This window comes from Scyliorhinus canicula, chromosome 11, assembly GCF_902713615.1.
Source record: "Scyliorhinus canicula chromosome 11, sScyCan1.1, whole genome shotgun sequence".
Classification (NCBI taxonomy): domain Eukaryota; kingdom Metazoa; phylum Chordata; class Chondrichthyes; order Carcharhiniformes; family Scyliorhinidae; genus Scyliorhinus; species Scyliorhinus canicula.
In genome coordinates this window covers 18611726-18637707 of record NC_052156.1, presented here as the reverse complement: position 1 = coordinate 18637707, position 25982 = coordinate 18611726, and the positions used below count along the sequence as shown (strand labels likewise).

The 25982-nt window shown below is 43.3% G+C and overlaps 1 protein-coding gene across 8 annotated transcripts in view; it reads left to right on the top strand.

The window, feature by feature from the left end:
• The window catches only part of celsr3 (cadherin, EGF LAG seven-pass G-type receptor 3), a 295892-nt gene that overhangs the window by 93369 nt on the left and 176541 nt on the right, over positions 1–25982 (top strand). For all 8 annotated transcript variants that reach the window (XR_005462394.1, XR_005462395.1, XR_005462397.1 and 5 more), the window contains exons 4-6: positions 4596–4711; positions 5755–5843; positions 15153–15310. Coding sequence is in view for 4 of the 8 variants with exons in the window: in XM_038812389.1 (XP_038668317.1) it covers positions 4596–4711; positions 5755–5843; positions 15153–15310 (363 nt within the window). In the remaining 4 variants the exon portion in view is untranslated. The remainder of the gene's footprint in view (positions 1–4595; positions 4712–5754; positions 5844–15152; positions 15311–25982) is intronic.

Here is a 25982-nt window from a genome sequence, read left to right as displayed (position 1 = left end):
TTTTATGCCAGCATTGAAAGACACATCTCCATGCTTTGAATGGCTTCCTGCGCCACTTTATTGCTGATAATGTCAACTAAACAACTTTTGTCATGCTAGGTACCCTTGAACAAACACCTTCAATGCTGAAGCAAAATCCAAAATGCTGTTGTAAAATGAATGAATGATTCTCAAATGCAAATGCGATGCTGCCTGGTTGTATTTCATTGTCCAGACATCTTTCTGTTTGTTCGACAGGTTTTAGATCTTGAATTGCTGCTTCATTTTTGGTTAAATGATCACAATGATTTATATAATGCTAACATTTACTACATACTCATTGAAAAAGAGTAAATGAGAAAGGGGAAAATAAATTTGGATATAAATGAATGTCATTTCAGTTTGATAATTTGCTATCAATGTACTGTACAAATTACACCAACGGAAACCAAGCAATTTTTTCCCCACTAAAGCTGTGCAAATAATAATAATCTCTATTAGTGTCACAAGTAGGCTTACATTAACACTGCAATGAAGTTACTGTGAAAATCCCCTGTGAAAATTATAAAAACCCTGATGAAAGCGCAACCTATGTATATCAGATTTATGATTAGTGCATTTCCCTGGACATGTAAATAGATCCTAATATAAACCTTGGAAATGTTGAATAGAGCGATATCTCAAGTGATATGGCTTAATATTCTGTAAATGGGCAACACAAAGTAGCATTGCCTTCACTACTCTTGCTCATTAAAAGCACAAACTTTTTCCTCCTCTACAGATGCTGCCTGACCTGTGTATTTCCCAGATTTTTGGGTTTTATTTTCCACACTCTTGTTGGGGCAGGGGGTGGGCAGTCATGAATTATCTTTGGTACAACAATCACAGCATAAGGTGGAGTTCTGGGAGAAAAGGAAGTTGAAGGGATATCTGATAGAGGTGTACAAGATTAAGAGCGGTTTAGGTAAGGTAGACAAAGAAAGGCTGTCCCCATTAACTGATGGTACAAAGACTGGAGAGAGACAGATTTAAGGTTTGGACAAGAGATATGGGGGGATGTGAAGAACAACTTTTTTTACATAGCAAATGGTAATGACCTGGAACTGGCTGTCTATGAGGGTGATGGAAGTGGAATTGACCGATGTTTTTAAAATAAATTGTATGGTTACTGGGATGGAGCAAGAGAATTGTAAAAACTGGACTGCTCCACAGAGAGCCAGCATCAATTTGATGGGCTGAATGGCTGTGCCACAATAACTCCTTCACCAAATTACTCAATTAGCCATAGGTGCATTACTATTTTGCCTTGTTGGCAAAATGTGCCTGCGTTTGCAAATTATCAAATTTGGGTTTCCTCCAGGTGCTCTGGTTTCCTCCCACAGTCCAAAGATGTGCAGGTTAGGTGAATTGGCCATGCTAAATTGCCCTCGGGGTCCAAATTGCCCTTAGTGTTAGGTGGGGTTACTGGGTTATGGGGATAGGGTGGAGGTATGGGCTTGGGTAGGGTGCTCTTTCCAAGAGCCGGTGCAGACTCGATGGGCCGAATGGCCTCCTTCTCCACTGTAAAGTCTATGAAATATTCTATGAAAAAAGTGTTGAATTTTACGAGCCTTTCCAAATGTGGGAGAGGGGGCTGTGCACCTTCTTTATCCCCCTCTGTCCTGATGGAAGAAGAACCGATCAATGATTTCAAAAGAAAGTTGAGAAAGCAGGCGAGGGAAATCCACCTTCATGGCTGTGGGAGTGAGGCAAAGGAATTTGCTCCAGAGAAAGCTGGGCATGGCTTTGATGCGCCGAATGACTCTTCTCCTGTTTGGCCCTAAATCTATTTTACTCTAAATGTGGTTTGCGACAGATTTGGCTGCCAGCAATCTACTTCAACCTATGAAATGCAATACTAAAGAAAAATACTACAGTCGGTGGACATCTGAAATGAAAACAGAAAATGCTCAGAATTGATGAAGGGTTATCAATCTGAAATGTTAACTCTGTTTCTCTCCGCAGATGTGGCCTGACCTGCCAAGTAATTCCAGCATTTTCTGTTTTTATTTTATATTGTATGAAAGAACCATTCTTCAAATCCTGTTTACATTTATGGTGATGATAAAAGGAAGTCTGTGTTTTGACAAATTTAAAAACTGTAAATGAAAGCAGGAAAACATGCACACAATATGATTACAGAATAGCTCCTGGTAAAACAATAGATATTGTCATTAGCTTTTGAAACACTCAAAGACCAATGTAAACCATTTATGTGTAAAATTAGTACCCAGTTAAACTAATTTTAAAAAAAAAGTAATTTATAAAGCAAATCTTGTAATATGAAAACCATAATGAGGTTTGCTTTGTACTCTATAATTTTCTTTTTGGTAAGAAAATAAATGCTTAAAACATATTTTCTGTTTGCTTCAGACTTCTAGATACATATTGTCAATTTAATTGACAGCTCAAATAGCGTAGATAAAGAGAGGCATTGTATTATTGTTCACTTTGCCATGCTTTGGTTGCAAAAGTGCACATTCTAATTATGTGTTACAATTACAGCGAAATCTTGCTTGATGCAATCTGGCAGGTGAAAGCAAAGGACTGCTGTAAGCAGATTTCTGTGTGCAAAGGAAACCACCGTGAGGGAAGGCTGTATTCTTGAAGCCCTTGCATCAGTCATATGCCATGTTTTTTCCAACTGAATATGACCAAAAAGGAGGAGGAATGATATTCTACGATATCTGGCTCCCACTACCTCCCCACAAGGTTTGGCGGGAGAGAAGGTCCTAGTCAGCCTTGGCTGTCCCTCACTTGTACTCTGTTTAGGTTGTTCTCACTGCTTTGAAGCAGCTCACTCTTTGTTACTTGAGGTCAGGAAAAGAAAATTAAGATTAAAAAGAAAGTGGTCAGTTAAGTCTTCTATCTGCCTACCTGTAAAGATTTGCCAATTATTTTTTTGTCTGGAAGTTTTCATGCTTTCCTCTGCAAATTTGGATATTATATTTGGAAAATAGCTCTATTCCATGACAGCTAATTTCTCGAATGTGGTGACTATGATCCAGCTTTCACAGCATGATGTGGTAGATTTTTTTTAAAAACAGATTGAAACGATCTGGCAATTGGAGCAATAAAACATGAAACTTTGTTAGTTCATGTACTCTTCTTGACGCACATTCAAGTCACTCACTGGGAAGATTACTGGTTCTTGATGATGGGCAAAAATCATCAGCAGGACTCTCCTTCCTGAGTAACAATTGTTAAACAGTTAGTTGTGCCATGTCTAAATTGAATTTTCCGCAATAGTCCCAAAGCTTTTCTACCATCTACAAGGCACACAATGAGTGTGATGGAATACTTTCCACATGCCTGGAAGGATACCGCTTATCAAACTGAAGGAGGTCGACACATTCAGGACGAAGTAGTTTGGTTTATCTGCACTTTATCCTAACAGCCTAAATGCCTACCGCTGGTGTACCATTGTAACAGTATGAACTATCTAACCATAAAATCTCATCACCATTGCTCTTTCAGACTTTAAAGCTTTACCAATACCAATAAAATTGACAACTATTAATAGACATTAGCAATTATGATAAACCCGACCAATATTTAGTACACCTGATTAGTGACAACGAACCGTAAAACATATAAACAGTACAAAGCCGTACAATTATAATAAATTACCTGAGTTTTGAAATATAAATGAGAAAAATATTCACCACCAAATCACTTGCTTGTTTCCGTGTGACGTCAAACTTTTGATCTTTATCAGAATTTGGTCAGTCATCAGATGGGCTCGCACTCTGCATCCTTTATAAATTGAATCTCTTGTCACTCTCTTTGCCCTTTTTAAACTTCATGAGGAAAATGCCACATATGCAACTCCTGGTGGTGACTCGTTGTAAATAATCCTCTGAGGAGAATGTCCATTACTTTTATCAGAGGGATCTTCCTCAATCCAAGGTTGGAACAAGAGTTTTAACACAATAGATAGAGAATCTTTTGTATCCTTGCCAAGAAATGCAATTGTTGATAATTGAGCTTTTGTACTTCTTGCCAGAGATTGGAGTCTTTTAAATTTGATAAATTCTATAACCACAAAGAGGAACTTCTTTATTGGAGTATGAACTGTACACCAGCTCGAACCTCCCAGCCAGAGAAGAGACTTGCCGCAGGTATTTGAACTTCCATCTCTAAAGACGAGACTAGTGATTCTTGTGTTTCGAAGGGTCACCCTGGAGCTCTGTGGAGTGCAGGATACACTGGGCTGGGCTTCACACTAAAATAACTCCCATGATTATGGACCATGAATTAAGCTTTATTCATGCAGTCTTAATCAGTTTGTCTGTTTCAGTCACTCGCTATCATCTGTGCTTAGCTGAAAGATCTTGAATTCACTTTGCTTTATAGGTCAGTGATAAACTGCCTGGATGTGAAGCCTCTGGACCTGTCAGAATGAGACCATTAGTTCAATGTTGTGATTGTCTGTCAGTAAGTATTACAGTTCAGGGAGAGCTCTTGGCACAATTTTAGTGATGGACCACAGTCCATGTTCCCTGCCCAAGATGCTGTGAAAGAATGTTCCAGATATAGAAATACACTTCCTTATGGAGTCTAATGTCTGCTTTCAGGTTCGCTACACAAGAAAATAATGGTCTCCTGTTCTACAATGGCCGATTTAATGAAAAACATGATTTTATTGCAGTGGAAATCATTGAAGGACAGGTGCAGTTAAAGTATTCAACAGGTTTGTGCAAAACATATTTATGTATTAAAGATTCAATTGAGTTGCATTGGCACTGGCATTGGAAATAGATTCTTATTTAGTTGGATCTCATAAAATTCCATATCCATTATGTAGGCTGCCCGGTTAAACTACTATTACAATTCTTAGGAGCTATCTTTTTGAATTTGTAAATCATAAAATGATACTGTGGCACAGTCATTTGCCCCAAGCACATACCTGATCTATGAATGTACTTTCAATAATGCAATGCTTCCTTTTCTCTCCATTAGAAAGATGTCAAATTAACGCAACCAGTTGTATAGCATTCGAATGGGGCACATCAATACCCAGTTTGGACAATTCCAGTGAACCAGTTCACTCCCCCATTATGCTAAATTCTGATGGACCTATCCACTTCCCATTATATAGAGCTCTTGATCCAAGCACAATATTTAAATACAAATAGAATCTTAATTTTAATGTCCAGCTTGATAAATATCGCCAACCTTTTGTCAAACTACACCAGATGTTTGTGATATCTTACTAGCTCAACATTATATGCACATTCAGAGAGTTCTTTCTGTGCTGTTTTAATAGGCACAGTTGATGTAATCAAGTTACAGTGATGTGATACACATTTTTGCACGCAAATTAGTTTTTTCTGCTGCGCTGTGGGAAGTTGGACTAGTTTCTGATCTTGGGTGAATAGTCCAAACAGGTTCAAAATGTTATTTTTGTTTAGAAACATACATAGAAAATAGAAGCAGGAATAGGTCATTTGGCCCTTTGAGGCTGCTCCGCCATTGATTATGAGCATGGCTGATGATCAAATTTAGTACCCTGATCCCGTCTAACCCCCCCTCCCCATATCCCTTGATCCCTTCAGCCCCAAGGCTGTTTTGGAGGATGGGAAAATAGGAGGTGACAATATTCCCCACACGTTCCTGACATTTTTAAAATGACTATTGCCCCACATTAAAATAAATGTAGCAGTGAAAGATTGAAACTATTCAATTGAAAAAAAAATCCTTCGATTCCGATTTATTGGGATATTCTTTTTGCAGGGGAGTCAATGACGGTGGTAACGCCTCATATTCCTGGAGGTGTCAGCGATGGACAGTGGCACACCCTACAGGTCCAATATTACAACAAGGTAGTAAGCTAAAGAATTCTGTATTACTGTGGGTTCTTTTTGAATTTTGAGATAGTATCCACAATTTTCAGCAGCTATCTGTTGGCTGGACAGTGGTGGAGGTTTGTGTGCAAACCTGTGTTAAGAGATTTATAAAACCAGCTTGGGCTGAGCCATTGCCTAGAATTCCTTCCCTGCCTTCCTTTAAGAAGTGCTTGACAGCAACCTGTTCTAGGTAGTGTGGCTAAGATTGGAATTCTTGTCAATCTGTTATTGCATCCTACTAATTTGCATAATCTGGAGAAATAAATGCAACAGGAAAATGAAGGAAAAAATCATGTGAAGATGTAGAATTATCATTGAGGGTGACAATTAGAAGTAATGTTCATTACCTGTTTAAATTGTTCATTAAACATTCTCCTTTTTAACTCCTGCATGTTAAAATATTCTATTTTTGGATTACCTCCAGGATATAAGCAGCAATTCTATAAATATAAATGGTGGCAACTCAGTTACTTATGAATTAGGAGCAGGAGTAGGCCATTCGGCCCCTTGAGCCTATACCACCATTCAATAATCTCATGGCTGATCTGATTGTGGCCTGAACTTCACATTCCACCTACCCTGGATAACCTTTGGCTCGCTTGTTAGTTAAGAGACTTAGCTACCTCTACCTTAAAAATATTCATTTACCCTGCCTCCACCACTGTGGGGAAGAGAGTTCCAAAGACTCATATAATAGCTTTGCCAAGGGGTCATCTGGACTCGAAGCGTTAGCTATTTTATCTCCCTACAGCTGCTGCCAGACCAGCTGAAATTTTCCAGCATTTTCTCTTTAGTTCTAAAGACTCATGCCTCTCTGGGAGAAAATATTTCTTCTCTCCATCTTAAATGGGAGACCCACTATTTTAAATTCCATCCCCCCTTTCTTTTGGCAGTGACTGAACAAGGACCCCCACCCTCCGTATGAACTGGAAGGGTGGGGGTCCTTGTGACCTGAATTCTGCTGTTGGATGATTCAGTTCTTCCTGTTCCAAGGAATCACAGGTTTCAGCCTCGTTGCTCAGTGAAGGTATTGAGAAGGCAACCATGCCCTTGCACAAAAAAAAGAGCAAAATCAGGAAACAGGGCATGTGCAGCATAACCACGTGTACCTTCTTACAGCTGGCCCAAAATGGCATTGCGATTAGTTACCGGCAAATTGCTCTTTTTCTTTATAGCTGTAGTTTGTTTGTGGCCTAGAAGACGAGGACAAATGGAAACAAAGTTGAGAGATTTTATAATCTCGCGGGAAATCCAGACAATCCTGAGGCCAGCTGCAACAAATCTATTTAGTGGGTTAATATTTTTCAGATCTCTTATCACTGTCATTCTCAATCCCTGCCTCCAGTATTGTTAGTTTTGCAGCTCAGTAGAATAGATCAATTATGGCCAGGTTTGATTTTATAAACTATAATGCAGCCTTAGTAATAACCACACATGCATAGACATACGCACACACTGCTGCGGTAAGCTCTGGCCTTGTTTTTAATGAGTTGATTTGAGCTAACAATTTGTGAAACATAATTTGTGAAACATGCGGTGCTGTGTCGTATAAATAGGCAGCTTACTTGAATGAAAATGAAATGGAAATCGCTTATTGTCACTGAAATGACTGTTAGAAGAAATCACTTGTTTTCTCAGTTTACAGTTGCAGTTAACTTGCTAATTTGAGAAACCCCTTTCCGATGTAAGAAATTTCATAATCAAAATCACAGGAGTAACTATATTTTGGTATTTACGCTTTGTTTATTAATTACCCTGATCTTAATGATTTGATTTTATCTTGCGGGTGTTGGAGTCTTTGGGGAGTGGCCATGTAGGGGCATGGGGAGAAGATGAGCACTAGAGATCCTAATATTTAAGAAAATAACTGGGATACAGTCCCAGCAACCTGAGGCAGGCCTTTTTAACCAGCCTGCCTCGGCATTCAGCAACACCCGTGGTCCCCTCCAATTTGTGTCTTGGATGACGGCCTGACTCTATTCTGCACCTGACTCTATTCTGCACCCTTTCCCCCCAAAACAAAGATCCTAATTTCGGAGCGTTATTTTCAAGATGGATGTGGCAAGCCAGGAAATTTCCTGTCTCGTGCTATTCGACTTGGGAGTGAAAATCCAGGCCTTAGCATCTGCTCTGTCAAGCTATCATTAGTGCTCAATGATTCAGCACCACTTTGTGATCAATACAGAACACAGGGGGCTGGATTCTCAGTTTTTGGGACTATGTCCCACGCTGTTGAGAAAACTGTGGTCTTTTACGCCAGGAAAACTGGCGTCAAAAGGCCACAGATTCACTGTCTTGCAGGGGGTAGCAGCCAGCTGTCGTAGAGCTCGCAGCTGTAGATGCCAATACGGCAGCCCGCACTTCCGGGTCAGAGGCCACGCATGCTTACGGCGGCGGCCTCCAGTGGCTGCGCCGTGCTCCATGGCGGACTCTGCCCGCAGACCTGGACTGCTGAAATAGTACCCCGCATTGGCCACACGCCCATCCCGGACCGCCCGTGCGCATAGCCCTCAAATTCAAGTGAAACCCCCCCCCTGCCCTGCAATCGCCCCCCCCCCTCCCCCCCCCCCCGATTGTGGCGGCCCCAGACTGAGTCCGCAGCCGCCTCGCGAAGTTCCTGAACGGCAGGACCATATTTGAACCACGTCGTCGGGGGTTTGGCTGGTCGGGGATGGAGAATGGCCTGAGGCGGTGGATACTCAGCACGGCATACTCCAAGAGTACGCCGATTTTTGGTGGGTGGGGGGGGGCGGGAATAACAAAACCGGCGCCGGTCCCGATTTCGTGCGCGAAAACAGATTCTCCGCCCCGTCACCGAATGCGATTTCGGCGTCGGGGTGCAGAGAATCCAGCTCAGGGTCTCATTCATAAAAATTAATGATGTAATGGCTTGCTGTCAGTAATGCCTTGAATACATTTTCAGATTTGGAGATGACACTAAATTAGGAGGCACAGCACATTGTGTAAAAGAAGGCAGTAAGTTAAAAAGGGGCATATTTGAGTTGCAGATACTGTTTAATGTGAAAAGTGATGTCAACCATGATGCTCCCCTAAAGCACAAATTGGGGATTTTCCTCATGGTGGAAGAGCATGAGTTTTACATGTTCCTATGTCCAAATTACTAAAAGTTAGTTCATTAGTACAAAATGTAATCAAAAAAGCTGATGGACTGTCGGGCCTGAATGGATTTGGAACTTAAAAACGAGGATGCAATGCATCAATTGCATAGAATTTGGTTGGATAACGTCTGGTTTACTGTCTCCTGCTTTAGTTATTAAGCACAGGTAAGAGGTATTAGCCTTGCAAAGAATTTGGCACAAATTCATAAGAATTATACCAAGGCTCAAAAAGTTAACTTATGAAGACTGGTTACAAAAATGTTGGTTTTATTCTTTTGAGTTTAGAAAGTTAAGGGATGATCGAATCGAGAGCTACAAAATAATAATGGGATTTAAAAGGGTGGGTACAGAAAACCTATTTGCTCCGGTGGGAGACTGGAGGATAAGGAGGCATTTTCTTGGAATTAGACCTCTGCCATTTGGGGGTGAAATCTGGAAGCACTTTTCCACACAGTGGGAGGCTGGGTGGCCAACTGAAATTTTTAACCTTGAGATAGATTTTGTTAAGCAGAGATGCCGAGAGATTGGAATTAATAAAGATGATGGCATTAAAGTATACATAAGCTATGATCTAATTTCATAGTCACAGGAGCAGATTATTCAGCCATGAAAGCTTGTTTGCCATTCAGCCAGATCAAGGTTGATCGCTACCATAAATCCATCTACCTTGGTTCTGTAATCCTTAATATCCTTGTTATCAAAAATCTGTAAATCTATTTTAAAATTTCCGTTGCCCTAGGCACAATAGTTTCTTGAGGGGGAGAATTACAGATTTCCACTACCCTTTGTGTTGAAACCTAAGGACAGCGAGTGATCGATATCCACCTTCCTGAGAGGGGGCATCTAACGTGCAACCGCCGACTGTCACTTGAGCATTGATTGGCAATGGGCAGGACTTCCTTCCTCCCTTGTAAGGCAGTCTCATCCGTGAGAACTGTTGGCCAATCTGATAGACACAGTGCTGCAGCGGCCAAAAACAGTATTGCAACGCTCTGCCTGCGACCATGTCCCAAGACGTTTGAAATGGTGGGTCCCATGGGCGGGTCCCACCCAACCCGGTTCCACCAGCCTAAAAATTGAGGCTGGGTGGGATAAGGCCCTTAAGTGGTCACTCGAGGGCCTGGCAGGTGAATGGGTGGGGTTCCCAGCTGTGACCGGGCCTGCCGAAGCGTGAAATTGCGACTGGGTTTGGGCCGAAGGGTGCCCAGTGAATTCTGTCCATCCAATTTTATACTTTCCCGCTTCAACCTACCTTTGGGGGAGTGTAAAATTCTGTTCTTTGTATGAAGACATCACCTCCGAACGACCTCACTCTGACTTTAAGGTTGTGTACTCTTGAGTTCTGTACGTCCCCCAACCAGAGGAAATAGTTTATCTCTATCAACCAAATCAAATCCCTTAATCAGCTTCAACTCGATTGAATCACCCCATAATCTTCGATATTCAAGTGAACACAATGCTTGTCTATTCAAGCTGTCCTCATAATCCAACCGTTTTAGTCTTGTTATAGTTATGCACATCATCGCCTCCAAGGCCAAGAGACCTTTCTGAGGTTGAGTGCCTAAAATTGCAAACAATGGGCGAAATTCTCCGACCCCCAGCAAGGTCGGAGAATCGCCTGGGGGCGCCGAAAATCCCACCCCCGCCGTGGCAGAGATTCTCCGCCACCCGGGAAGTGGCGGCGGCGGAATCTCGCCACTCCGATCGGAGAGGCCCCTGCGGCGATTCTCCGGCCCGGATGGGCCGAAGTCCCGCCGCTGGGAGGCCTCTTCCGCCGCCGAGGTTTAAACCATCTCTGGAACGGCGGGATCAGCGGCGCGAGCAGGCCCCCGGGGTCCTGGGGGGCGATCGAACCCCGGGGGGTGCCCCCACGGCGGCCTGGCCCGCGATCGGGGCCCCCGGCTCAGACTCTGGGCCAGTGCTCTGGCTGCACTAGTTTCTTCCGCAGCCGCCACGGCCTCCGCCATGGCGGAAGCGGAAGAGAACCCCACATCGCGCATGCGCCGGCAGTGACGTCAGCGGCCAGCTGCCACTGACGTCACTGCCGGCGCATGCGCGGACCGGCGAAAGCCTTTCGGCCAGCCCCGCTGCCGGGGACGCCAGTTTTTTGCGCCGGTCTTCTGGTGGCAACCGCTCCGGCGCGGGGCTGGCCCCCAAAGGTGGGGAGAATTCCCCACCTTTGGGGAGGCGCGACCCCTGAGTGGTTGGCGCCACTCCCCTACTCCGGGACCCTCCGTCACACCGGGTAGGGGAGAATGCCGCCCAATATGTCGGATGGGATCTCATCAGCTCTGCATAACTGTGATTCAACTTTCACTTTTTTATATTCCAGTCTTGTTGAATTAAAAGCCAACATTCCATTTACTTTAAATGTTATTATTCTACCTGCTCACTAACTTTTTGTAATTTCTGTGTTTGAACCCCTAAATGTCCCTGGTCATCCATAGTTTCTTATAGCTTAGAAAATGCTGTGATTCTGAGGTCCGCAGTGAATGACCTCACACTTAAAAGGGAATAAACTTACACAACGACAAGTATAGAGCGGAAATTGTCGTGACTGGATTACTTGACGGAGAGCCTGTATGAACTCAATGGGGTTCAATGGCCTCCTACCATGTTGTAATGACTCCACGTCGTTCCCACATTGAACTCCATCCAACACCGTTCCACTCATGTCAATTTCCATTTCAATTCCCATCTGTTCCGTGCTACCTTACTTGTTGTCAGCAAATGTAAAAATATGCCACTCTATTCCTTCATTCAACTAAATTTAGTGACGATCTGCACCCGAAGATCAAATATGGATATATATCTATATTTATATCACATTTTTCCTGACAACTGGGTGTCACCAAGGGCTCTACAGCCAATAAAGTACTTCATGCAGTGTTGTAATGTAGGCAATGTGACAGCCATTATGCACTCAGCAAGCTCCCATTAAGAGCAGTGTGTTAATGACCAGATAATTCTTGTGATGAATATTGGGATGGATTGGGATGAATATTGAAGAGCCCACTGGGGATAATTCTGCTCTTCTTCAAAATAGCACCGTGAGATTTTTTTCCACCCACCCAAGCAGGCAGATGGGGACTTGCTTTAAATCCATATCTGAAAGATTATTTTGTCTAAATTTAGAGTACCCAATTCATTTTTTCCAATTAAGGGGCAATTTAGCATGGCCAATCCCTCTAACCTGCACATTTGGGTTGTGGGGATGAAACCCACGCAAACACGGGGAGAATGTGCAAACTCCACACAGTGACAGTGACCCAGAGCCGGGATCGAACCTGGGACCTTGGTGCCATGAGGCAGCAGGGCTAACCCACGGTGCCACTGTATCTGAAAGATGACACCTATGACCGTGCAGTCCTATCTCAGTATTGCACTGGAGTGACAGTCTTGATTATTGTACTCAGGCCCTGGATTGGGACATGAACCCAGAACCTTGTGATTCCATGGCTAGTGTGCTACCAACTGAGTGACAGCAAACGTAGGAAATATATAATGCTCCCAGTTCTCCACACTTGTTACAGTCAGACTTTTACCTTTGTCTGGAATACCTTGTGAAAATGTGGCATTTCTTCATGGGGAGGGGAGAGCTGGAATTGCCAAACTTAACGTGCTTGAATTGCATCTTCTACCACCTTACTATTGCAGATTTTTATTGTCATAGGTGGCCAGGGCACTTAAAAAAAAAAAAAAATCCCTGCTCTTTTTTTCAAATAAGATCTCTTTCAGCTACTGGAACAAGCTAGTGCGGCTTTTTTAATTTACACGGCTTCATTTTAAAAGCTTGGAAATCAAGTGTTTTATACCTGTTGTGTTGAGGGCAGGGTGCACAGTATGTTGTACAATCCGATTTCACTCTTGCAAATGGATCATAGAATTGTGGAATTGTTACAGCACAAGAGGAGCCTATTCAGCCTGTTTTGTCTGTGCCGACTCTCTGCAAAAGTAGCTCAGCTAGTCCCATTGTGAATCAAACCACACAAATTCAAATCAGATTTGAATCCTGTTTTATTTTACACTGTGCTGTTATGGATATCAATTTTTTTCAGATTGGACATGTATTTCTTTGAAAGTATCCCCACCAACATAATTGTGTGATAGAGCCATTGCTGAACAGAATAATTGAGCATCTACATTAAATATCCGGGTGATTATTAATATAATAAATTGTTCCCTAGAGTATTGTCAAGGCCAGAACCATTATTATACAATTTTTTAAAATCAAAAACATTTGGGCCGATAGATAGAAATAAAAACAGAAAGTGTCAGAAGTGCACAGTAGTCGAGGCAGAATGAATGAAAAAGATGTCAGTATTTCAGGTGTAAACTTGTGTTCCAAATATTAATCTGTCTACCCGTCATATTAATCAACATGTTCATTTTTATTAAATCATAACATTTTACAGCGCAGGTCATTTGACCCAGTTGAAAGAGCTATCCAATTAGTTCCACTCACGTCCTGCAGAGTTCGTCCCTTCAAATATTCATCCAATTTCCTGTTGAAAGTTACTTTTGAATCTGTTTCTACTACCTTTTCAGACCAGACATTCAACATCATGAAAACGTGCTCCATTAAGACAAATCTCCTTATCTCATCGCTGGCTGTTCTGCAAGTTACCTTAAATAAACAGCCTCCAGTCGCTGAAAGTTCAGCCAGTAGGAGCAATTTCTGTTTAATTACCCTATCAAAATCCTTTGTGATTTTGAACGCCGCTTTAAATCTTCCCGTAACCTTTTCTGCTGTAAGCAGATCAATCCCAGTTTCCCTTGCTTCCCACGTAATTGAAACTTCTCAACCCTGGTACCATTTTAGTAAATCTCATGTGCATTTTCTCACAAATACCTTGCTATCCTTCCTAATATGTGGTACCCAGAACTGGATACAGTACTCCAGCTGAGTCCTAACCAGTGATTTATCAAGGCTTATGTCTCAAACTTTCTCTGTTATTAAACTTTCTGGTTTAAGGTTTGAAAATCACTACACCCCAGTTCACCCCTTTCTCGGCAGAGTTAGTAGCTAATTCTGCACATTTAAAGATGGAAGAAAATTAACCTGAGCAGTCCTCGAGACTATTCAGTAATACAGTATTCTCAACATTCCAGATTTTGATACCCACACTCACAGCTTGTGCGCAGACTTTGTTAGGGGATTTGTCAAGGGAAATGTGGAGATAGTTTGAAAGCTGTGCCAATATAACATTATACCAACACAGATCCCTCACCAGCAATTCAAGTCATGAGCTGGGCTAATGATTGCACCCGAGAGCAATGTTTCCATTTCCTGATGTGGGAGGTTTATTAACAAGTAGGTTGCAGCAGTTCTAGCAGGCTAATGTTTTCAGGCAATGACAGTCCCAACTGGCTGCAATCAGTTCATCTTTCTCCAGTTCTGAAATCAACTTATAGCTTTGTACAAGAATTTGCAGATGATTAGACAATCTATTCAATAATTTAATTTTCGCATATCCAAAAACATGTCTCTGGTGGGGAAGGAGCTCTGTTTTGCTTTCCCATTTTGCGTAGAAGATAGACAAAGAGCAGAGCATGGGAAAAAAAAACACGGATGAAAGATGCTTGCGTTAAAATACAGACACAAAAATAGGAATAGAGAATAAAGGGTTAGATGTCCTGTGAGCTGCCTGGTTCCCACAGATAAAACTTAGCTTGAGAGGTTTACATTTACATGTTTGTACAATGTGAGGAAAATTGGAAGAAGTGAGCAGCTTTTAAAAAAAAAAAAAGAGTAGAGAAAATGGAGGGGAAAATGATAGTTTGAGAGAAACAAGGTAACATTCAAAACAAATAGGTAATAGTAAACATTAATTTGAACTCTTTAATGTACTGTGCTGTATAAATCATGGTGGGCAATGAGGTAATGTTCCTGTTAATGTTTTGAGCTATTCAATTGTGATTGTTTTATGCATTAGTGTTTCTTAACAACACCACCTCTTAACATGAAAAATTGTTGTTGCTTAATTGTAATTGATTTACCACTTCTCTCGATAGAATGGAACTGTAACCTAATGTTTAATTTGTATATATGAAGTAATGTTTTATGAATGGTGACCATCTAGGGAATCAATACAGCACCTATTCTTTTGCAACCCAATGTCCAGCCTTTATTTGATTATCTTGTTTATGTGCATTCTTCTTTTAGCCAAAAATTGGATCATTAGGAGTTGCACAAGGTCCCTCAGAGCAGAAGGTGGCGATCTTAACAGTTGATGACTGCGACACCTCCATTGCAGTCCGTTTTGGAGATGATATTGGAAACTATTCATGTGCTGCCGAGGGTGTACAGTCCAGCTCCAAGAAGTAAGTGTGTAAAATATGCCAGTGCACGTAGCTGATGTTATATGTTGTCTTTTTGATGGAAATAAGTAATCCATAGTTGGTTGTTTCTGGCGCCATTGAAAGTTCTCATGCAAGATAATTGGTCAAATGCCTTTAAACCATCATTGTGTCCTCTTTGAATTTGATTACTTAGCTTCTTTCATGCTATGTGGCATCAAATTGTATGCCATTCCATGTCCTTCAATAAATCTGTACGAGAACTGTTGCAGAAATCAATGGAAAAATGAAATTCACAATGATGTTCATTTTGTGCCAATGTTGTATTTCCCTTTGAAGTGGTCCAAGTGATTAATATAATACTATAAAACTCTTCTGGATCTCTCATAATGGTTGCTTATGAGTTAGCTTGGGGATAGACTGTTCTGAAATGTTGTCCTCTGGAATTCCAATGACAACGCTGACTCCAGTTTGTAGCAAAGCTGTGGTGCAAGGCCGAATTGTTGGAAAATTTGGCCCTTCCAAAAAGCTTAGTCGATCTTTCCCTGGGGAAGAAAACAAACATCAGTTTGAAGAATCAATCATATTGCAAATTTACTAAAATCTCATCCACTTAAGTATATTATTCTGCAATCTAACGCCTGTTTCCAATTCTTGGAATTTCTCAGCACACAGGGCAGTCTAATTCCAAGGAACAAGCTTTACTCATTATTCCCTCCAGAAGGTTTTCCAAAGAGGATTGTCAAATCTTACTCTAATCTACTCTGAAAAAAATTATTGTGTAATCTACAGCATCTTTCCAGGTCCCCAAGCGAACCAAGGGGAAATTGGAGCATGTGACCTCCTGCACTTCACTCTCAGCAGCCTTCTTAACGGCACCCATGAGATTTTACCTGAGACCCGAAAATTAAGTTCCAAGCATACTGTAAGGCTAAGGGATTTCAAGAGGTTCATCCGGGTCAGCTTTTGTCGTGTTTCATATCAACAAATGTATTCTTCAAGATGGATTAAGCTGCTTAATCCTTTTTCCAAAATAGAATTTCCACTGCAAGAGAAATTGGGTGCATTGTTTAGCATTGTAACAGTGTTGATTGCAGGATAATGTTTGATAAATGTTCAGCTTGCGCAGCTCACTCGGCTAAATCGCTGGCTTTTAAAGCAGACCAAGCAGGCCAGCAGCATGGTTCGATTCCCGTACCAGCCTCCCCGGACAGGCGCCGGAATGTGGCGACTAGGGGCTTTTCACAGTAACTTTGTTGAAGTCTACTCGTGACAATAAGCGATTTTCATTTTCATTTTTCATTTCTGTTCCATTCCCATAATATTTGATTTCTGTCTAATTTTATGGGGCAGGACGAGCAATGATGTCTACGCTCTTAACTTGCTGCGTTAGCAACTTCTGGAGTCGAGAAAAAGCAAACCTCTGTTTAAAAGGAATAATGAATGCATTGAATCAATTACAGAAAGTCTTGCAGGGAGTCATGTTTTTGAATTTTGTTACAGATTCCAATATGGGTCTACAGAAGACGGTGGGGGAATTTCTGGAATTTGTATTGCAATAGCGCCATTTATATGGAATAACGTTTAATGCTGTATATAATAACTGGGCTCTCAATCAAAATTAATTGTGAGCAGTATGATAAAATCACCAAGAGCGAGCCTAATTCACGATCAGCTGGGCACGATCTACAAGGCACAAGCCAGAAGTGTGATGGAATACTCTCCACTTGCCTGGATGAGTAAAGCTCTAACAACACTCAAGAAGCTTGACAACATTCAGGACAAAGCAGCCCGCTTAATTGGCATCGTGTGTAGCATCGATAAGATGCATTGCAGGAGCTCACCAAACCTGTTAAGACAGCACCTTCCAAACCCATGACCACTACTACGGAGAAGGTCAAGGGTAACGTACACCCTGGCAACATCACCACCAGCAATTTCCCCTCCAAGCACCTACGACTCTCACTTGTTAATAGCATTGTGGGCATACCTACATAACACGGACTGCAGCGGTTCAAGACAGCAACTCACCACTTTCACATGGGTAATTGGGGATGGGTAATAAATGCTGGCCTAATCATTCAATCCCTGAATGAATTATTAGAATCCCAGAACAACAGTTGCTAGGATACTGGACAGAAACCCCAAGATTTTATTTTAATTTTGTAAGACTGTGAGGAATGGATGCTTTGCTCCAGGAGTGATTGCACAAAGAAATCGGAGAATGGTATATTAAAACAAAACTATATTACTAACACAGTATTAAAACCTTTAACATCACACTAGAAAATAGCTTACAATTATCCCTTCATCAGCACTGGGATTGCCACTGTTGTCAGCCCAAAATTGAGAAGTCGAGTGTGGGCCAACAGCAAACTCACCAAAAATACAAGCAAAATTCTGCAGATGTTGAAGGTCTGAAATTTGTTCTGAAAAACTCAGTAGGTCTGGCCGCATCTGTTCAGCGAGAATCAAAGTTAACATTTCGAATCCAATATGACTCTTCAGCACGGAAGAGTGATAGAAGTGAGATGGATGGGGGTCACATGATGTTGGCGCGTGAGTGATTGAGTTTTCATGAGCTCCGCCTCTGCTGGTCTTTTTAATCTGTTGTTTCGTCCTGAGGCACATTTCATAGATGGTTTTTCTTGGGCTACATGACTTTCACCATGTCCCTCAAAGTTCCTGAATGTTTTATTTGTGAGGAAGAGCCAAGGTGAAATGCTAAAATCATTGTTTGTTTGTTTGTGACGGTTGGATTGGGCTGGGGTGGGGCCTTGGTGGTGGGGCAGTTGCTGCTGAGTTGCCTCTTGCCTTGGCGGTGCTACGTGCATCGGATGATGGCCGCCTTAGAGAATGTTGCCTTGACTGAGAAATTTGGCTCTGCAGCACAGGTCAGTAAACCTAACGTCAAGAAATTGCAAGGTACCTTTAGAAGAGCAGTGGAGGCGCATGAAAGGATTCTTGCACGTGAAAATGTACTGTCCCTGATCAGGGGCCACCTTCCTGTCATCGTAATCCTGCTGCATGGCGTGTCATTTACCCTGAGGTGTTCAGGAGATTGGGGTCGGGCAGGATTTCCCCTGAGTCCAGTCCCTGGTGAGAGATTGAAGATGAATTCCCGATTGAGTTCAAGAATTGGCTGCCATGCTTTGGGATTTTTGATTTGGAGGCTGGGTGAATCAGATTCAATGGAGCAGAACGTATCTCTCCAAGACCAGGGGTTTGGTAGGGCCCACTGATCACTGGCCCTACATCATCAGCAGGGGTTTGATTCGATTTATTATTGTCACATGTATCAGCATACAGTGAAAGATATTGTTTCTTGCATACTATGCAGACAACGCATACCGTACATGGGGAAGGAAGGCGAGACTACAGAATGTAATGTTACAGTCATAGCTCGAGAAAAGATCAACTTAATATGAGGAAGGTCGATTCAAAAGTCTGATCGCAGCAGGGAAGAAGCTGTTCTTGAGTGGGTTGCTTTGTGACCTCAAACTTGTATCTTTTTCCTGACGGAAGAAGGTGGAAGAGAATATGTTCGGGGTGCGTGAGGTCCTTAATTATGCTGGCTGCCTTTTATAGGCAGGGGGAATTGTAGACAGAGTCAATGGATTAGAACAAAGAAAATTACAGCACAGGAACAGGCCCTTCGCCCCTCCCAGCCTGCGCCGATCCAGATCCTTTATCTAAACCTGTCTCCTATTTTTCAAGGTCTACTTCCCTCTGTTCCCGTCCATTCATATACCTGTCTAGATGCTTCTTAAATGATGCTATCGTGCCCGCCTCTACCACCTCCGCTGGTAAAGCGTTCCAGGCATCCACCACCCTCTGCGTAAAAGACTTTCCACGCACATCTCCCTTAAACTTTCCCCCTCTCACCTTGAAATCGTGACCCCTTGTAACTGACACCCCCACTCTTGGGAAAAGCTTGTTGCTATCCACCCTGTCCATATCTCTCATAATTTTGTAGACCTCAATCAGGTCCCCCCTCAACCTCCGTCTTTCCAATGAAAACAATCCTAATCTACTCAACCTTTCTTCATAGCTAGCACCCTCCATACCAGGCAACATCCTGGTGAACCTCCTCTGCACCCTCTCCAAAGCTTCCACATCCTTTTGGTAATGTGGCGACCAGAACTGTACGCAGCACTCCAAATGTGGCCGAACCAAAGTCCTATACAACTGTAACATGACCTGCCAACTCTTGTACTCAACACCCCGTCCGATGAAGGCAAGCTTGCTGTATGCCTTCTTGACCACTCTATCAACCTGCGTTGCCACCTTCAGGGTACAATGGACCTGAACTCCCAGATCTCTCCGCACATCAATTTTCCCCAAGACCCTTCCATTGACCATATAGTCCGCTCTTGAATTTGATCTTCCAAAATGCATCACCTCGTATTTGCCTGGATTGAACACCATCTGCCATTTCTCTGCCCAACTCTCCAATCTATCTATATTTTGTTGTATTCTCTGACAGTCCTCCTCGCTATCTGCAACTCCACTAATCTTAGTATCATCTGCAAACTTGCTAATCAGACCACCTATACCTTCCTCCAGGTCATTTATGTAGATCACAAACAACAGTGGTCCGAGCACGGATCCCTGTGGAACACCACTAGTCACCCTTCTCCATTTTGAGACACTCCCTTCCACCACTACTCTCTGTCTCCTGTTGCCCAGCCAGTTCTTTATCCATCTAGCTAGTACACCCTGAACCCCGTACGACTTCACTTTTTCCATCAAACTGCCATGGGAAACCTTATCAAACGCCTTACTAAAATCCATGTATACGACATCTACAGTCCTTCCCTCATCAATTAACTTTGTCACTTCCTCAAAGAATTCTATTAGGTTTGTAAGACATGACCTTCCCTGCACAAAACCATGCTGCCTATCACTGATAAGCCTATTTTCTTCCAGATGTGAATAGATCCTATCCCTCAGTATCTTCTCCAACAGTTTGCCTACCACTGACGTCAAGCTCACAGGTCTATAATTCCCTGGATTATCCCTGCTACCCTACTTAAACAAAGGGACAATATTAGCAATTCTCCAGTCCTCCGGGACCTCACCTGTGCTCAAGGATGCTGCAAAGATATCTGTTAAGGCCCCAGCTATTTTGACCCTCAGTAACATGGGATAGATCCCATCCGGTCCTGGGGACTTGTCCACCTTAATGTCTTTTAGAATACCCAAAACTTCCCCCTTCCGTATGACAACTTGACCGAGAGTATTTAAACATCCATCCCTAGCCTCAACATCCGTCTTGTCCCTCTCCTTTGTGCATACCGATGCAAAGTACTCATTAAGAATCTCACCCATTTCCTCTGAGTCCACGCATAAATTCCCTCTTTTGTCTTTAAGTGGGCCAATCCTTTCTCTAGTTACCCTCTTGCTCCTTACATACAAATAAAATGCTTTGGGATTTTCTTTAACCCTGTTAGCCAAAGATATTTCATGACCCCTTTTAGCCCTCTTTATTGCGCGTTGGAGATTTGTCCTACTTTCCCGATATTCCTCCAAAGCTTCATCAGTTTTGAGTTGCCTCGATCCTATGTATGCTTCCTTTTTCATCTTAGCTAGTCTCACAATTTCACCCGTCATCCATGGTTCCCTAATCTTGCCATTTCTATCTTTCATTTTCACAGGAACATGTCTGTCCTGCACTCTAATCAACCTTTCCTTAAAAGACTTCCACATTTCAAATGTGGATTTACCCTTAAACAGCTGTTCCCAATCCACATTCCCTAGCTCCTGCCGAATTTTGTTATACTCTGCCTTTCCCCAATTTAGCACTCTTCCTTTCGGACCCCTCTTGTCCTTGTCCATGAGTATTCTAAAACTTACGGAATTGTGATCGCTATTCCCAAAGTAATCACCGACTGAAACATCAACCACCTGGCCGGGATCATTCCCCAATACCAGGTCCAGTATGGCCCCTTCCCGAGTTGGACTATTTACATACTGCTCTAAAAAACTCTCCTGGATGCTCCTTACAAACTCTGCTCCATCTACGCCTCCAACACTACACGAATCCCATTCAATGTTGGGGAAGTTAAAATCTCCCATCACAACCACCCTATTGCTCCTACATTTTGCTATAATCTGTCTGCATATTTGTACCTCTACTTCATGCTCGCTTTTGGGAGGCCTGTAGTAAAGTCCCAACAATGTTACTGCACCCTTCCTATTTCTCAGCTCCACCCATATTGCCTCAGTGCTCGAATCCTCCATCATGCCCTCCTTAATCACAGCTGTGATATCATCTCTGACGAGTAATGCAACTCCTCCACCCCTTCTACCTCCCTCTCTATCCCTCCTGAAGCATCAATACCCTGGGATATTCAGTTGCCAGTCCTGCCCTTCCCTCAACCAAGTCTCAGTAATACCAATAGCATCATATTCCCAGGTACTGATCCAAGCCCTAAGTTCATCTGCCTTACCGCATTAAAACAAATGCACGACAGACCACCTGTCCCTTTGCGTTCATCATCCCTGTCGACTCTTCCCCTCTTCCCCTTAGTCACATGGAGTTTATTATCTCGTACCTTACCGGCTTTAGTTGCTGCTTCTTTACTGACTTCTAACTTCCTAATCTGGTTCCCATCCCCCTGCCACATTAGTTTAAAACCTCCCCAACAGTGTTAGCAAAAGCATCCCCTAGGACATTGGTTCCAGTCCTGCCCAGGTGTAGACCATCCGGTTTGTAATGGTCCCACCGCCCCCAGAACCGGTTCCAATGTCCCGAAAATCTGAACCCCTCCCTCCTGCACCATCTCTCAAGCCACGTATTCATTCTGACTATTCTTGAATTTCTACTCTGACTGTCCCGTGGCACTGGTAGCAATCATGAGATTACTACCTTTGAGGTCCTAATTTTTAACTTATCTCCTAACTCCCTAAATTCTGATTGTAGGACCTCATCCCTTTTTTTTACCTATATCGTTGGTGCCTATATGCACCACGACAACTGGCTGTTCACCCTCCGCTTTCAGTATGTCCTGCAGCTGATCGGAGACATCCCTGACCCGAGCACCCGGAAGGCAACATACCATTCGGGAGTCTCGTTTTCGACCACAGAAATGCCTGTCTACTCGAAATGAAAATGAAAATGAAAATGAAAATCGCTTATTGTCACGAGTAGGCTTCAAATGAAGTTACTGTGAAAAGCCCCTAGTCGCCACATTCCGGCGCCTGTCCGGGGAGGCTGTTACAGGAATCGAACCGTGCTGCTGGCCTGCTTGGTCTGCTTTCAAAGCCAGCGATTTAGCGTTGTGCTAAACAGCCCCTTACAATTGAATCCCCTATGACTATAGCCCTGCCCGTCTTTTTCCCTCCCTTCTGTGCAGCAAAGCTAGCCATGGTGCCATGAGCCTGGCTACTACTGCCTTCCCCTGGTGAGTCATCTCCCCCAACAGTATCCAAAACGGTATACCTGTTTTGGAGGGAGATGACCGCAGGGAACACCTGCACTGCCTTCCTGCTCTTTCTCTGCCTTTTGGTCACCCATTCCCTATCTCCATCACCAGTCCTAACCTGCGGTGTGACCAACTCACTGAACGTGCTATCCACGACCTCCTCAGCATCGCGGATGCTCCAAAGTGAGTCCATCCGCAGCTCCAGAGCCGTCATGCGGTCTAACAGGAGCTGCAGCTGGACACACTTCCTGCACATGAGGAGGTCGGGCATCGGCCATGTCCCTGAACTCCCACATTGTGCACGAGGAGCATAATACGGGTCTGGGATCTCCTGCCATTTTTACCCTTTACCTTAACTGATTGCAAATATAGTATCAAATAATTAATAAGTGAAAGGAATAAAGATTTTACTTACCAATCACAATACTCACCGACACACGAAGAGTTAAATTTCTCCCAGCAACTGCTAATTGGAGCACTTTCCTTGCCAGCCAATCAGGTCACTGCTTTGCTGTGATGTCACCCTTCAAGGTAAGTTTTTAAAGAGATAAACTTACCTTCCCGACAACCACGGTTGTTTTTTTTTTGGTTAGAGGAGTGGGTAGGGAGGGAAACACTGAGGAAGTGTTTCAGGTTTAATTGTCACTTGACAACAGCCCCTTCATAAACCACCTTCAAATTAAGCTGACCGCAACTGCACGTATGCAAATCTCCCCGGAACAGCCAATCAGTAGCTCCGCTCTGCTGCCCTCTGCTGCATGTTTGCTTGCACTCGAACTCCTCGGGTCTCTTTCGCAGGTACACCTTCAAATTACGCTGACCGCACTGCACTTATGCAAATCTCCCGTAACAGCCAATCAGTAGCTCCGCTCTGCTGCCCTCTGCTGGATGCTTGCTTGCACTTGATGCTTGCTTGCACTCGAACTCCTCGGGTCTCTTTCGCAGGTACACCTTCAAATTAGGCTGACCGCAACTGCACGTATGCAAATCTCCCCGGAACAGCCAATCAGTAGCTCTGCTCTGCTGCCCTCTGCATTGGGGGCTGGTTTCCCAGTTAAGGGGCAATTTTAACATGGCCAATCCACCTACCTTGCACATCTTTGGGTTGTGGGGGTTAAACCCACGCAGACACTGGGAGAATGTTCAAACTCCACACGGACAGTGACCCAGGGCTGGGATTCCAAACCGTGTCCTCAGCGCCATAGGCAGCAATGCTAGCCATTGTGCCACTGTGCTGCCCTGGTGGGCTTTCTTAACTATAGTGTCGGCATGGGAGTCCAGGACAGGTTGTTGGTAATATGGACACCTAAAAACTTGAAGCTCTCGACCCTTTCTACTTCGCTCCCATTGATGTTGACAGTGGCATGTTCGCCTCTAAGCTTCCTGAAGTCGATGACAGTCTCCTTCGTTTTGTTGACATTGAGGGAGAGATTATTGTTGTCGCACCAGTTCCCCAGATTCTCTATCTCATTCCTGTACTCTGTCTCGTCATTGTTTGAAATCCGACCCACTAAGGTGGTGTCATGAGCAAATTTTAAAATCGAGTTGGTGGGGAATTTGGCTACATAGTCATAGGTGTACAGGGGTGTATAGTGGAGGTTGGAGGTGGCTGTGCAGGACGAGTCTTACCCCCCCCCCCCTCCCTAGACTGTAGACTGTCTTGGTGTTGGAGAGATGGCATGGTCAAAGTAATGGGGTGTCATATTTCGATCTATGGAATCCTGGAGAGACCCTGGGAGGCTGTTGCTTTATCTCTCTGGTCCTCACAGGGCCTAGGGGTGGATCACGTTCTGTGCCTTGGTGGGTATCCTGTGTTTCCTCCTAGGTGGGTGATTTAATGGCATTTTCTGCTCTTCACTGGTGGATCTTGTCATCTGGTGGGATGGCCAGATGTTTTCTTGCTCTTCTTTCTCTTCTTTTCTACCCTGGGAGTCCCTGTGGGCTTTATTTTAACCTGATCATATTTTTTTAAAAATAAATTTAGAGTATCCAATTTGTTTTTTCCAATTAAGGGGCAATTTAGCATGGCCAACCCAACTACCCTGTACATCTTTGGGTTGTGGGGGCGAAACCCACCAAACACACGGAGAATGCGCAAACTCCACATGGACAGTGACCTAGGCCGTGATCAAACCTGGGACCTTGGTGCTGTGAGGCTGCAGTGCTAACCACTACGCCACCGTGCTGCCCACCTGATCATATTGTTATGTTGTCGGCCCTCTCTTCCTCCTTTTTTTATGATTGTGGTTCTGCCTTGAGTTGGGTTTGGGGTTTTGTTGTGTTATGTAGCATGTAAGTAACTCCCCTTAGAACTGGGGTTTTCATGAGTTTTCTTTTGTTCTTGCAAGGGTAGGTATGACTAATCCATTCTTGGCTCCTACACGGATGCATTTGGATTGTCATCCGGAAAGAGAAGGCTGCGTTCGGTCATTTGAGCTGAGGCTGTATGTTGGTGTGCACCTGATCATGGCGCAGGACGTTTATTCTGATTTCTCGTGATGATTTCAGGGTTGTGCGGTGTGTCACGTTGTCTTGATTCTTTCCTGTTCCTCCCTCAGTCTCTAGTTGGGACAGGTGGGGGGAAGCTATGAGTATCACATCTAGTTCTGTTTAATGATGGTATTAAGCCAGTTATGATGTTCTCCTGTTCCACACTGTGCTCATGTGGGTTAAGCTATTTGTTTTTTCTCTTTTTTGCTTTGGGTGTTGTATTATTTTGTAACTTTTGTGTTATTTTATAAAATGTAAAATCTCAATAAACATACTTATTAAAAAAAATGATGGATTTTATGCTGTTGAGAAAGAGGAGGGTGTCAGGTGGAGTAAATGGGAAAGCACTGTATGAAACAAAATACGGGAACAAGATCTGGTACTGGACGAAACAAAATGGAAGACAAGAGTTCAGGTCTGAAATTGTTTAACTCCATGTTGAATCCAGAAGTCTGTAAAGTACCTAATTGGAAAATGAGATGGTGTTACTCAAGCTTGTGTTGGGTTTCACTAGAACACAACAGCAAGACAAAGCCAAAAATGTGGACAAGATGTTGAATTAAAATGGCAAACAACCAGGAGGTCAAGGTCTTGCTAGTGGACTGAATGCAGATGTTCTGCAAAGCGATCACCTAATCTGTGTTTGGGCTCCCAATTGTGGAGGGAACTGCATTGTGAGCAGTGAATAGAGTAGACTAAATTGAAAGAAGTACAAGTAAATTGCTGCCCACAATCTGATTGTTTTGGGGCCTTGGATAGTGAGGAGGGAGGAGGTAAAG